Raw genomic sequence first — 14,448 nt, 5'->3', positions numbered from 1 at the left:
GTGCATTTTCCAAGCATCTGTGGTGTTTTGACACTTAACATGATGAATACACTTCAAAAAATATTGTTGAGCCTTTCCTAGCTTTCATTTGTTCCACTATATATTTATGTGAAGTCATCCTAAACAGAACGAGTTTTAGCCTTTTATTCTAAGAGATATCATTGCTAAAGGAATGCTATTTGTTCTTTTCCTCTTTAGATAGCCAAATGAACATGAGGGACAAAATTGGCAGAATTTGGGACAATTATGTAAGGACTCAGCACTTTTGAAAATGTATAAATATCATATTAAGTTGGTAAATGTGATATGGTTTCATGAATAGCTATAAGTGGCAATTGAGTTTTATTTTTACTTATTAATTGATGGCAGAAACATTTAGTATATATATATTATAGTCATTAATATGGCAAGTAAATTTATAGGAAAAATTAATTATTATATTATTAAGTGCACATCCTGTCCCATCAATAATGCTTTAATGTATCACAGAACCAGAATAATCCACCTAGAGAAAATGCTGCCATTTTCTGCAGAAAACCCATGCCTAATATTATGTAAAAATTAATCCATGATGAATTACTTCAAGTACAGATCTCAGAATAGCTTATTTAAATGACATCAGAAAAGAGCACCTCACCCGCAAAAAGGAGTCGAGGGATCCATTCTCCATATACTCTACCACGATCATTACTGGTCGACCTGCAAGAGAGAAAGGAACACGTGTTGTTAGGGCAATTACAGAGAAGTGTGCTGCAGGTAGGAATTTCCAGCTGCAGTAGCTAACTTATTGGTGTTTTTAAAAAGTGAAGTTCACTCTTCAACCTCTTCTATGAAAGTATACTCATATATGCATCTCCTTTTTTTCTCTATACCATTATTTCTTTTTGAGTTCACAAAGGGCGACGGATTGCCATCTGAGTGTCAAAGGAATTAAACATGTTTTACAAATGTCTAGTGATTGCTTGTATAGATACGTGTGTGTGTTGTCCTTTAGTTTTTCCACATATGACAACCAGGACACTAACGTCATCACTTCAGCAGTCACCACTTCTGTTTCTGCAGTTGTGGCGCAGCTTCCATGATATTGCAGCACTTCTTTCCCCCTTAGAGTGGGTAGTTCTGAAATTACTAAATTACTTCTAAATCAAAGCAGAAAGGAGAAATTCATAAATCTTCGTTGACTACTTATAAAAGATCAGACATAGACTGCATTTAAGGGATTCCATGCAGAATAATTTTCAGTAGATTGATGAATATCACATACTGGGTAGGATCTGTACGCATGCCTGATCATCTCTTTATTGAGCACTGATTTGATCATCAGAGGGCCGATGGCAATGCATGAAAAACAGGTAACTCTGACTCGTAGTTTAGTGCAGAAGCAAAGATCAGAAGTTGAGCATCATTTACTTCTTCTATCACACCAATTGCTACAGTTCCCAATGCATCTCTATGAGGCAGAATATTTAACATAAATAACTTCGATTTGTTTCAAAGAAGGGGATGTATTTGCTCTCTCCAATTGTACAGGCTTAAAAGATAAAATTTCAATTGAGTACAAAAAATGATATTTACCTGCATTAGGAATCTATCAATGCTTACTTTTTCTTTCTTCATTTTTATTTCTGATTAGCAGTCTTGATGATTCAATCTGAATGGCACATAGCTATTTTTTTTGACACACACACAAAACTGTCTGTGCCAATGCCAAGGATGAAAATGTTGGACTTGTAATTCAAACCCTTTTTTCCTGATCTCAAAGCCTTGCAGGTTAGAAAGGGTAGCCATAATAAATTGCTTCCATGTATGCAAATGCTGGACTTTACATTTGAATGTATATTTTAAAGAAAGATGAGCTAGAGGTCAAAAGGTGCAATAAAGCTCCCTGCTTATCATGCATAGAATTCAAACCTAAGGAATTTTTCCATTTGGAGAGAAAATTAACTTATGCTCTATAATGCCCCTAAATGTTATTAATCTTACCCATATGAACAAAGAACTTTATCGTCAATTTTAAAGGTGAGATGAACTGTCAGGACTCTCATACACAGGGGTCAAGAAGGACGGGTTTGTAGCCTGAAAACTGGTCACTCTGTCTTTTATTTGTTCCTTGGCTTCAGAGAGCCAGGAGATAGCAATCTAAGACCAACACACTTAGGTAGGAAAAATGGAGAAAATCAAAAGCTATCTTGGTAATTCAACAGCAAATTCTGAGCAAATATTCAAGTTTGAATGGTAGTGGATTTTGAGCGCTTAGGAGGAATGGTGAGTCACTGCTATGGGTACCTGAATTATGCCCCCTCTGTATTTTTCATACCTCTGTAATAGCTCCTGATCATTGCTGTTGGGTTCATTTTAAAGTGAAAGACCAGGATAAATTCAGACCCCCTAGAGTCAAAAATCTAGGTTAGCCGGTTCAGTGACTTTGTTCCAGGAACTGGCTGACCACAAAGTTAGATTATAATCTTGAGAACAATCTTGAGAAACGGGGAGTTACCTGTTGTGATTATCACTGGTATTTTCGGAATCTTCCAATGACGCCCTCCCTACCCTCTTTGGGTTGTGGTTTCTTCCCTTAAATACCCCTTCTCTCAGCTACTCAGGGTCGAACTCCTCAACCCCTACATGGGATATAAATCTTGACCCCAGCATGCTGGTTCCTGTCAATAAACCTCGTGTGATTACAGCAAGGCTGGTCTCTCCTGAGTTCTTACAGGTGGGGGATCGTGTTATCCCAAGACTTGAGTGAGAGTCTCCCAACTCCGGGGGGTCTTTCAAAAGTATCTATTTCTCAATGATGTGAGTTTTTTAGAATCCAAGATCTTGCAAACACTTCCTTGCATTGCTACACCCCTATTACACAGATCAAGAAACTGAGGGATAGAAAAGTAAAGTATGTTTCTTGAGCCTGTTGGCAGTTAGGCATTTCATTTGGTGCTCTGGATCCTTGAGCCTTTTTAGTATAACTGCATATAGAGATGAGTGGGTCCTATCTGTAAGTCTACTCTGACTAAGCATTCTCTCCTGCAAAGGACACTTTCCCGGTCAACGCTGCCATTTTGGTTCTACCAGCTGTCATCATTTTCACTTGTTCAGTTCTGCCTCTGCCTTCCATTCTGCTATTCACCTATCAGGGTTATTTTTCAGCTTGTTCCTCTCAGTAAAACCTCCTCTTGTATTTAAACACTGTACATCCTTGCAAGCCTTCATGTTGACATTTTCAATTGATCCCCATCACTGCTATTGTGTATGCTATGTCATGCTGTGCTTGGCCTTTGTCTTGCTTTGTCTTTTTCCTGTAGGAATTTGTAGTCTCATTCACTGAGTTTCTCAAGGTCACTTCCTACAGGTAAGAGTGTAGTAGGTGCTTCATGATATCACTTTCTGTTTTCTTACTGATTTCACTATCCTTATGAAATTAGCACTGAATCTTTTGAGCAAGAATCCTGTCTGTGTGAATTCAAAGCACTCTGGGCTTAGTTCTATCTATAACCCATTTGTACTTACTTCTGGCAGTCTTAAAATCCATCAGTGACAAGTTTCACAGCTCATTTAGAATGATAAGGAATTAGATGATGACTCCCCCAGTTTCTTGTAAGTTAGAAGTTTCTTTTGAGCTGTTCTTTTGCATTTTATGCAAAATTCTCTGTTAAGAGTGGCTGAACTAAAGAATTGTGGGTTTTTTTTCAGACTACTGTCAGAATTTAATCTGTAATTTATTTCCTAATGATTCTCCATAGGAAATATGTAGTGATAATATGAAGGTTAAAGGCAAATTTGTAGTCCCTATTGCATTTGTGAAAAAAAATACATAGGAATAAGGGAACTTATAAAAATTCAGGTGCTATTCTTTATTTCCATTTTAGGTAAGTGAAGCTTTTTGGTACACATTTCTTTTTTGACTCGGTTTTTCAATATGCACAATTATATATGTAAATCATACATATATATTCTAAGAATGTGACTGCTCTTAGAAGATATACTTGAAAATAATCAATTCTTTTTTCTAAATTTTCAAAAATATCTGAGCTCATTTCCTTTAGTAAATTTTAGTCTGTTGCCCCAAATGCCTCACACCACAGTATCATCTTAGTGATTGAACTGTGCTAAAAACGAGCATGCTCCAAGATGCTTTAACCTCAGTCATTTTTCAAAATCACCACTTAATTTAAAGAAAGTTCATAGGTTTGATGTTAAATCTCCCAAGCTATCCCATGTTATTGGTCTCAAGATTGCAAAATTATAAATAGAGAGATGTTGTTATGAATAGTCTTAATTATGTAAGAATCAAAATCTGAGAAATCACTTATTCATATTCTGAAGATAATCACAAAATTCCTTTATTATCCTTTTCTATTATGGACAACAATGATTATTTTCTTTCAGTTGGAATTTTAGGAAGCATATGTGTGTGTATATATATATATATATAAAATATATATGCCCATAAATATATGTATATGTTTTATTATATATGTTTAAATACTCCCAACACCAGTAATGACTCCCATAAAGGAAGCTTGCAGAATCCATATGATCATAAGACTTTATTCTTCTCATGATGGTATTAGAGAAAATAAAACAAAGACATTCTTTAATTTTGTTATAAAAATCTCAGAGAAATACTTTGTTGGTGAAACAGGTTTTCTTCAGAGAAGGTTTGTGAAAGATGAGGATTACAGAAATTTGCCATCTTTATATAAGTAATGAGTCTGTGATGAATGTGGTATTTTGAATCAGCTCAGCAATTTCTAATGTGCAGCCAGTAAAATGAAGAATCGAAACAAATCTCAACAACCTCAGAACTCTATTACAGATTTAAATCATTCTAGCTTATTTAACATTCAATCATGTCTATATTTTGTCTACCAGGTTGTAAACTTGCAGCAGTAACTCAGATTGACAAAATGCCAGTATTCTTTCTACCCACTTGTAATTCACTACTTCTAAAGCTAGTCATTTCATCCATTCTTCTTCACTGCCTGTTTTATAGGAAGGGAATTGCAGTTATAATCTCCTCTGGGTTTGATAACAAATGAAATAATTTTCTTATCCATGCAACACTTTCCACAGATATAGGTAATATAAATCTGAAAAGATATAATATATTAAATTATTGTTTTTATTCACATGGTAACTACCAAAATTGGGAAACCATTTTACTTTTAAAGTGTTTCCTGGTATGTATCAGAATCTCTCCCAAACAGAACTCCTCCTCAATGACTTTGAATCTTACGATATTTTAAATTTATGCATTAAAATTTAAACTTATTTTTAACTTAATACTTTGATCTAACAGTAGTGATAGAAAATTACACACCTATTGGGTACTATGTGAAGTTTCAACACACACACACACACACACACACACACACACACTGAGCAATATTTTAATAAGGATAAATATCTGTCTCTTTACACCTTTTTATTTTTTATTGTGAGAACATTTAAAGTCATTTTCCAGAATTCTGAAACATGGAATCCGTCATATTGACTCTGCTGTCCAGTGACATCAGAACTTCTTGCTCCCATGTGATTTGCTATCTACTGGTCACCCGATCACTGCTACTCACCCCAAACTCTGGTTATCACACCCTCTCAGCTTTTCTGAGATATACCAGTCCACATTGCTCAGTAGAGTGAAGGAAGGCAGTATTCATTCTGTTTAACACAGTGAGCTCTAGGTCCAACTGTGTTTCCCCAATTTGAAATACTTCCTTCAGTGAAGACTCTGCCAGCAATGGGGCAGGAAGTCATTCATGTTACAATTTAGCAGGGGATCTTTGTATTCTGTCTGTGCCCTGAAAATTTTAATGAAGATGAATTCAAAAATAATGAACTGAGTTGTTCAGGGGAGAAAGTTTCAAGGTGGCATACTACAGGTGGTTATTACTCACTGCTCTTAGACTTATAGTTGGAGAGAGCAGCATTAGGCATAAAAACGTGCAGTTTGGTAAGTAAAGGGATCCGAGTTAACTTGAAAGTTGCAACAAAGACAGGTGCAGACAAAACATTTGCGATTTGTATTCGTTAAAGAGATGAGAGCTATTACAGAGCACAGAATTCATATTGGGGCAATTAGGAAAGCACCTAGGTTGTAAAACTCCACCGATTTGAAGATTCTGAATATGAGTGTAAATTCACTGGATAATAGAACCCTTGGTTAGAAAATGGCTTCCTAGGGAGGCATTTTTATATGTTCACACAGAAAGGTATAGTGTACTAATGTAGCTATGGTCTAAGCAAGCCAGGCGAAGCTACAGTAGAATTTGGCCATGTGGTATTGTTTTTTCAGGCATGCAAAATGGAAGCCACGATGAGAGTAATGGAAGCTTGCACATAGGATCTAGGCCACGCGAGGTGTTTCAGGGTCAGATTCTCTGCAAAGAGGATTCAAGAAGCCACTGATTGACGTTTGTGAAACCTAAGTGACAACTGACATGCTAGGATAGAGGAATGACCAAAAGGCAGGTCATTCAATGAGGAAGCCAGCAGCTACTGAGTGGATCTGAACAAGTAAGGCCCCACTTTCCACAGGCAATAGATCTTGAAGGGCTGCTGGGCACCAGCTGAAGCCATGAGACGCTAATGCCCTCTGATCGCTTGCTCTGCTAGGCTCTGATCTTTGTTTGGTCCTACTTTTCCTAGCTAAACTCAGTTCCTGACTTTTGTAATGGGAATAGCCATTTGTTGTTGTATATTGGAATTATGCAACATTTTGTTGGCTCTTTTTTTAATTAAAAGAAAAGTATGCTTTCCCTAGACAAAGAACTACAGGCCGCTAATGCCTGCTGGGAAAAGGAGAATTAGCTTTTCCCCACCTTTTCAGAAACAACCTTTTTGGTTGTTTAGTATTAAAGTTGTTAGTTTTAAAATCATATAAACACAAACAACAAAAATGATTGTACTTACATATATCTATACATACACATATGTACACAATACACAAATACATACATATACATATATGCATACATATGTATACATACATATGTATGCATGCAACAATAATAAAGCAAAAGAAGTTATCTACTTGAGAGTTGGGGAGGGGTTGGAGGGAGGATACCTGGGAGAGCAAGGAAAAGAAAAGGAAAGTTATGTAATTTATTTCAATTAAAATTAAAAAGTATATTTATTTATCAATATACTATTTAGAATTATAACATGCAGTGAAACAAAAGATATTTCTCAGTGTTTTCAAAATTCTGGCATGCTACTCTGAGTTTATGGGAGAATAAATCAGTATTTCCAGAGATTTCATTTTTATGATGAATTAAAAATTATGATATTTTCAATGTACTTTTAATGGTTTTTCATACTCTATAAATTTGTAACTAAAATTCTTGTTTAAAGAATAAAATGTGTTAGATTTAGTAGTAGTTGTAAAATACTATAGCCTATCGAAACATTTGCTGAAAATATAATTTAAAACTCAGGTTTTAAAACTCAGGTTTAAAACTTGTAATAGGGGAGCAGCTTCTCAGTGGACATTTTCCATTTAAAAGCTTATTTGGCATTTAAAGTGTACTAAACCTTGAGAAAGGATTCAAAAGACTTACACAAAGCATCTTGTATAGTGAACTCTTTAGTGAGCATTTTGTCTTTTTATGATGTTTTTCACATTCTCCTCTCTATGCATTTATTTATTTATATACATGTATAACTTATAGGCTAGGCTTCACATATGAGGGAGGACATGCAGTTTTCTTTCTAACATTGGCTGACCCTTCTCAATATTACTCTAACTTCGTCCATTTTTCCATAAGATATTGCTATTAAACTTTTTCTTTATATCTGAATACATATAACTTGTTTTTATATTTAGATTTTTATTAGTATATTAATTTTCTCATTTATCATGTACTTGGATCCTATTCACCCTTCCTATTTCCTTTTATTCTTCTTCCTTACTATTTTCTCTTTTCTTACTACTCTTCTCTTTTCCTTTAATCCCCTTCTTCTTTCATTTTACTCACACAGGCATACACACATACATATTGGCTTTATGTATCTTTAAGAAATCTAAGGCCTCTCATGTCTCATGCGTCCTTTTGCCTATATTCAGTACTTTCTCATCACCTAATACTACCTTCCCTTCTTCTCCTTTTTAAATATTATACTATACATACACTCACATTTTAAATTTACAATTATATATACATATACTGTAGACTAGAATTTGCATATGGAGAAGAATATTTCCATTTTTCCTTCTGATTCTGAGTGATATCACTTAAAAGTATAAATTCTAAGTTCATCCATTTTCTGCAAATTTCCTGACTTACTTTACAGCATTTGCATCTTCACCACACCTTCCTTATGCACTCATCTGTTGATAGAGATCTATGTCGATACTATTTTATTGTTATCATAAATAGATCATCAATAAACATGCATGTTTAAATAAAGCATATTTCTAAGATTGAAAAATGAGAGAAAAATATGTCCTGTTTCTTTCTATATCTGACTTATTTTGTTTTCTGTAATGATCCTCAGTTGTATTTATTTTCTAGCATACAACATAATTTCACTCTTTGTTATGTCGGAAGAAACTTTTGTGTATATGAACCACATTTTCTTCATTCATCTGTTGACAAACATCAAGGCTGATTTCATGACTCAGCTGCTGCAATAGAGATGAGCCGCTTTCTCCGTAGTAAGTTGCCTTAGATTCTTTGGGTATAAACCCTTAAGTGGTATACTTCAGGCAAATGCTACTTCTATTTTTAGTTTTTGAGGAATATCTATACTAATTTCCATAGAGTCTAGACTAATTTAATCCCAACAACAGTATAAAGATTCCCTTTCCCCATTTCCTCACTAGCATTTAAAGAGAGTCTTAGAGTTAGACCAAATGCGTGTTGTGTCAGGAAATACATGGGAGCTAAAGGTGGACTGTTGCAGTTTATAGAGATGTTCTGGGGTGTCAAATTGAAAGGGAGTGAACTTGTTGTGGTCAGTTTTGACTGCCATCTTAGTTGGACTAAAGAACACTCAGGGCTTTAGTGAGGCTTACCTTCATGTGTGTCTCTCAGGGTGTTTCAGAAAGACCTGCCTTAAATGTGGGCAGCACCATCCCTTGAGATGAGGTGCTAGGATGAACAAAAACAATACGAGGAGAAAGAAATCTGCTACCAAGCATTTTTTTTTGTTTGTTTCCTGATCCTCCTAGATGTGAGTAGTCGCTCACAGGTTACCATGTTTTAGACTTTATAATGGACTCTATCCTCTGAATAGTCAGTGAGAATGAGCCTCGCCCTCTTAAGTTGCTTTGCTAGTAATTTGATCACAGAAGCAAGAGAAAGGACCCAAGTTTTTGTTTTTTTTTTTTTTTAAGTGAAAATGACTGAGGACAGTATGTTTAGGAGCTCTCCTGCTAGGCTCACAGGGTCCTCAAAATTCTATATAGCTGAAATCAACAAGTTCATATGTTTTTAAATAAACAAAACGATTTCTCATGAGGTGGCTATTCTTTGACTTAAATATCAGACTACATTCGTTTTTGAAAACCAGTCTCTACCAGAAAGTTTCCTTTTCTTTTTTCACTATCTGTGTGTGCCTTCTGGACTCTGTTGACAGGTCCCTATGTATAACAACAGTCTTGGTTACTAATAACCGAGTGAGATTTGATCCATGTTTCTCCTCATTTCCTACTTTTAACATTTAGAGGTGATCCCAATGTTCTTTCCTAAATGTTAAAGAATAAACCACTGCAGCCAATTATAGAAACAGCTAAGTAGAAATGAGGAAGAATGATCTACATTTTTAAAAGCAGTAACAGTTCTTAGTCTGGCTTTACTTAAGAGGAAATTAACAGTGTGAAGCTAAAAAATAATCAGCCAAGAAGTTAAACAATGAAAAACACCTCAGCCAACTTGCATTTCCTGCAGTTCCAGGGAGTCGAGATGTGCCATCTGTATCAACGAGCTCCTGTTATTATTATTCTATAGTATTCTTCTTCCTACTAGAAATTATCACACAGGCCAAAGAATTCTTCTTGTCAAAAAATGTCATGTAGACCATAGAAATAGCTGCTCCAGATGCCTAGTGCAGCGCTGCCTCTCACTACAGGAAGAAGAGTGCGTGAACTGCCTTACATAATTTTAAGAGCATAGGCCTTTTGTCTTTGAACATTTTAAGAATTATTATTTAATTTTTAAAAGTATGTATATGTCTATAGCATATGTGCATATGAGTGTGCAGATTCTATTGGAGGCCTTGTAGCTTGTGTTACAGGCAGCTATGAGCTGACTGACATGGTGTTGGGAAATGAACCCTCAGCCTCTAGAGGAGCACTCCATATTCTTCACCACCACTGCTGAGTTACTCAGGCTTGCAAGTGAAGCATTTTACTGGCAAATAAACAAACAAACAAAAATCCCTAGACCTTATTTAGTTAAAAACAAACACACATTTTTCATAAAAAATTTATAAATACATGCTACATGTAAATCAATAATTGTTGTATGTTTATTAATGTGCTAGGCATTGTTCTACTGACACTCCATTTCTTATTTAATTCTATCCTCGTGGCATTCCTAGAGTGACTGCCATCCCTAGTTTAACAGTTTAAGCAGCATAGCCAGGGCTTGAAACAACAACTTCCAGAGCCCAACTACTTGTCTTTGTGGATGAATCTCGAAATGACAGTGGAATCTCTATTAGTTATAGCATAAAAAGTCACACTAAATCTTTATGTCTTCCTACTGAAACATTCTGGGAAGGAATTACAGATTATATGCTTCTATGACAGCCAGACACATTGTATAGTTAATTTACACACGAACAGCAGCAAGTAGGTTAGAAGGACAGCTGGAAAAAGCCTTAGACTTTTTTTCTCTGCTACATCCCATTTATGATAATAATTTGTGATAAGTTTATGATAATCATTTTAAGACTCAATTATATATTGCTTTTTAAAAAGTACTTTTCCTCATATTATCATATGGGACTTAAACAGACAAAAGTTTCACACTTGTAATTTCACTTGTAAGGGGGGGCATATATGAAAGCATTTGAGAGTGGTAATGTACATAGTTAGCCAGTTTTCTGTGTTATTCCCAAAAAGAAAAAAAAAACCACCAGTAAATTTGAAATAAAAAACAAAAGTCTGTTCTCTTTATTCAGTATATCCTGGTATGGAAGAATAAGGCCTGAAGAAAACTACACTGAAATTAACATACAGTGTCAGCGATCCTTCTCCATATTCCATCTTCCACCCTGCCCGCCACCCACTATCCACCCTAACCCGTCCTGTGCCTTTGTCCATCCCCCCTTCACACTACCTGCATTCTCTACTTCCTTGAAACTTTCACAACCGTCATAATTTATGAATTTCTTGCCTTCTATGAATACTTTAATTTAAACACCTTTATCTAAAGATTTAAAGCTAAAATTCATATATGAGAGAAAAAATACATGGAATTTGTTGTTCTGGATCTGGGTGACTTTGTCTTACCCATGAGTTTCATTCTTTCTTTTCAACCGAATACTAGTCTCTTGTATCTATGAATCATATTTTATTATCCGTTCATCAGTTGGTAGGCATATCGGTTGTTTTCTTTTTCTGGCTACTGTACATTGAACAAAACTGAACATGGATGGCAAAACGTATCTCTGTACTAGGATATAAATTCCTTTGCGATATTCCTGGGAGTGGTATTGCTGTACCATGTGGTAGACTTCAGATTTTTGAGATGCCGCTACACTGATATCCATAGTGGCTACACGACTTTGTATGCCCACCAATAATGAATAAGTGTCCCTTGCTTCCATGTCCCACATCTACATCATCATTTGTTGTTACTTGTTTTATTGCTCTTAGCCATTCTGTCGGGGAATATCAAATCTTAAGGTAGTTTCAGATTGTGTTTCCCTGATGGCTAAGGATGCTGAATGTTCTTGACCATTTCTGTTTCCTCTTTTGAGAGTGCTCTGTTTAGTACAATCCCCTAATTTCTAATTGCTGGCTGTCTTTGTGTTTAGGGTGCTCTGTGAGTGACCTATAAATGGTGCTGGTGAGATGGCTCAGAGGATAAGAACTTCCAGAGGTCCTGAGTTCAATTCCCCACAACCACACGGTGGCTCAGAACCATCTGTAATGAGATCTGGTGCCCTCTTCTGGCCCACAGGGATACATGCAGGCAGAATATTGTATATATAATAAATAAATAAATAAATCTTTAAAAGAAATAAATAAGTGGCAGTATAGTTCCTGCATAGAGTTTTTGGAGCACACACTCTTCCCTCAATTTTCTAGCTTACTCTTATCCTGAATAGTGTTTTTCTTTCTTTCTTTCTTTCTTTCTTTCTTTCTTTCTTTCTTTCTTTCTTTCTCTTTCTTCTTTCCTCCTTCCTTCCTTCCTTCCTTCATTCCTCCCTCCCTTGCTCTCTCTTTCCTTCCTTATTTCCTTCCCTCCTTTTCTTCCTTCCTTCCTTCTTTCCTTTCTTTCTTTCTTTCTCTTCATTTATTTTTATTTCTAGCCATGTGCTTCTTGTTCAGTTCATTGTCCTTTGACATAAGAAACTGGATTTTTCAACAAGATCCTGAGACACTTTGCCAAGTGCCGAACAGACTCAGATCCCTACTTGCACCATCTACACAGACAATTAGAATGAAATGAACTTTTAATTCTAATAAGAAGACAATTGTTAAATGCATTATACATAATTAGATCACTGACTACCTTCTTCCCACACTGAGAAGTTACTATTTATATCCAAACCTTTGCTGCAGGTTTTACAAGATGTTTAAGTTTTCTTTCTTGAAGTTCAGTTTAGCTAAGTGCACTCTCTGCAAGCCGCCTGTGAAAAGAACCGTGAAAAGCCCACATTGTGTCAGAGTGCGGTTTCCACTGTGCTTTGCCCTACTAAGCCAAAGATTGAGTGCTGAATGGAGATGCATTTGTTCCAGGGCTGGTGTCTCTCTCACTCATGTTCTTAAGTGGCCCAGCTGCCCAACAGGGCATGCATTCCACCCTGAGGGAATGGCTCTCTAGAGGCAAAGAGGTACTGGAGCAGTCAGGACCCTTTGGTGTTCCTAATTAGGGAGAAAACATACCCACAAAATACCCCACTCAATGCCAAGATTTAAATGCTGATTCACAGGGAGACTCAGCTAAATTAGCAAACAGTTGTAAGGCTATTTAGAATTTTCTTTGTAAGAAGAAAATGATTTTTTTTTTGACAAATCCTTCAAAAGAGTTGAGCACATCTTTAAATAGAACTAAAATAAATGGCATCTAATCTAGAATAATAAACAAGATCTCTAGGTGCTGGGTACATTTTTAGTGAGACTTTAAGTAGTTATTTAAGATTTATATTTTTAAGATTCAAACTTATTCAAATGATAGTAAGATAAAAAGAAGCTTTTATGTTAATAAGAAGGCTTAGCCAAGGTCAAAGGCTAACACTTTTTAAAGATTGTGAATAGACACACACAAATGGATGAGAGATTTATTTAAAGGCTCTTTTAAGATTTTTCATGTCTTTCTGGCACATAAGAAAAAGCTCAGAGCATGTTCAAGAGTTTGCCATCACTGTGCAGTTGCTTTCTTCCTTTTTAAGGAAGTCTATATAATGACGGCCATGCTCACTGCTCACGCTGGGCAGGACTTTGAAAGCAGAACTAGAGGCATACATACTTCCTTTCTGAGTTTCAGTCTGTTCAATGACACCCTGAAACTTACAGAATGTATGCCCATCTTCTTAGGGAAGAGAATCTGTAGCCTTCTGCTAACTTTCGGTGTTAGGCATGGCTAAAGAACTGCCATATTTTCAGTTATATTACAAAAGATGACTCTTAACACCCCCCCCAAAAAAAGAAAAGAACCAAAGTATAGCTGTGAGGAATCTGAATCTGTGCCTTGTATCACTGGATCATGTGATTTGTATAGAGGATTCTTTCATTTCAAAACCCATATTCAAGTTTCTCAAGTGTAAGATTTGCAGGTTTTAATAACATCTGTAATTCAACATATGTTCCTATTCTGACTTTTTAAAATTCCAAATGCCTTTTTGAACTTATCTTCCTTAATTTTAAATCATTTCCCCACCTTTGGAGTACTTTTCCTTAGGTAAGTCCGAGAACCAATGCATGTGCCTACTCTTTTAAGCCCACTGAGTTTGAATAATAATCAAGCTAACTAAATACAATCTGGATCTTGATCTGATTTTTGATTGGTTATAAAATACATCCTAAATGGGTGTTTAAAAATAACCCTCAAACTTCGCACTACCAATGCAAATATCTTACCTAAAACTTCTAATGTTGCAAATACTTTACCTAGAACTACCAATGTTGCAAATATTTTACCTTGAACTACCAATGTTACTTACATATATCTTACCTAGAACTACCAATGTTGCGAATATTTTACCTAAAACTGCCAGTGTTGCAAATATTTGACCTAGCGCTACCAATGTTGCAAGTATTCTAAAGGGGGCATT

General features: G+C 35.8%; 1 protein-coding gene across 2 annotated transcripts in view; it reads right to left on the bottom strand.

The window, feature by feature from the left end:
* Window positions 1–14,448, bottom strand: part of Epha6 (EPH receptor A6) — a 917,499-nt gene that overhangs the window by 175,829 nt on the left and 727,222 nt on the right. For both annotated transcript variants that reach the window (XM_048422770.3, XM_085685660.2), the window contains one exon: window positions 638–699. In XM_048422770.3, coding sequence (XP_048278727.3) covers window positions 638–699 — 62 coding nt within the window. The remainder of the gene's footprint in view (window positions 1–637; window positions 700–14,448) is intronic.

This window comes from Myodes glareolus, chromosome 2 (assembly GCF_982192425.1).
Source record: "Myodes glareolus chromosome 2, mMyoGla1.1, whole genome shotgun sequence".
Lineage (NCBI taxonomy): Eukaryota > Metazoa > Chordata > Mammalia > Rodentia > Cricetidae > Myodes > Myodes glareolus.
This window is presented reverse-complemented; position numbering and strand designations above follow the sequence as displayed.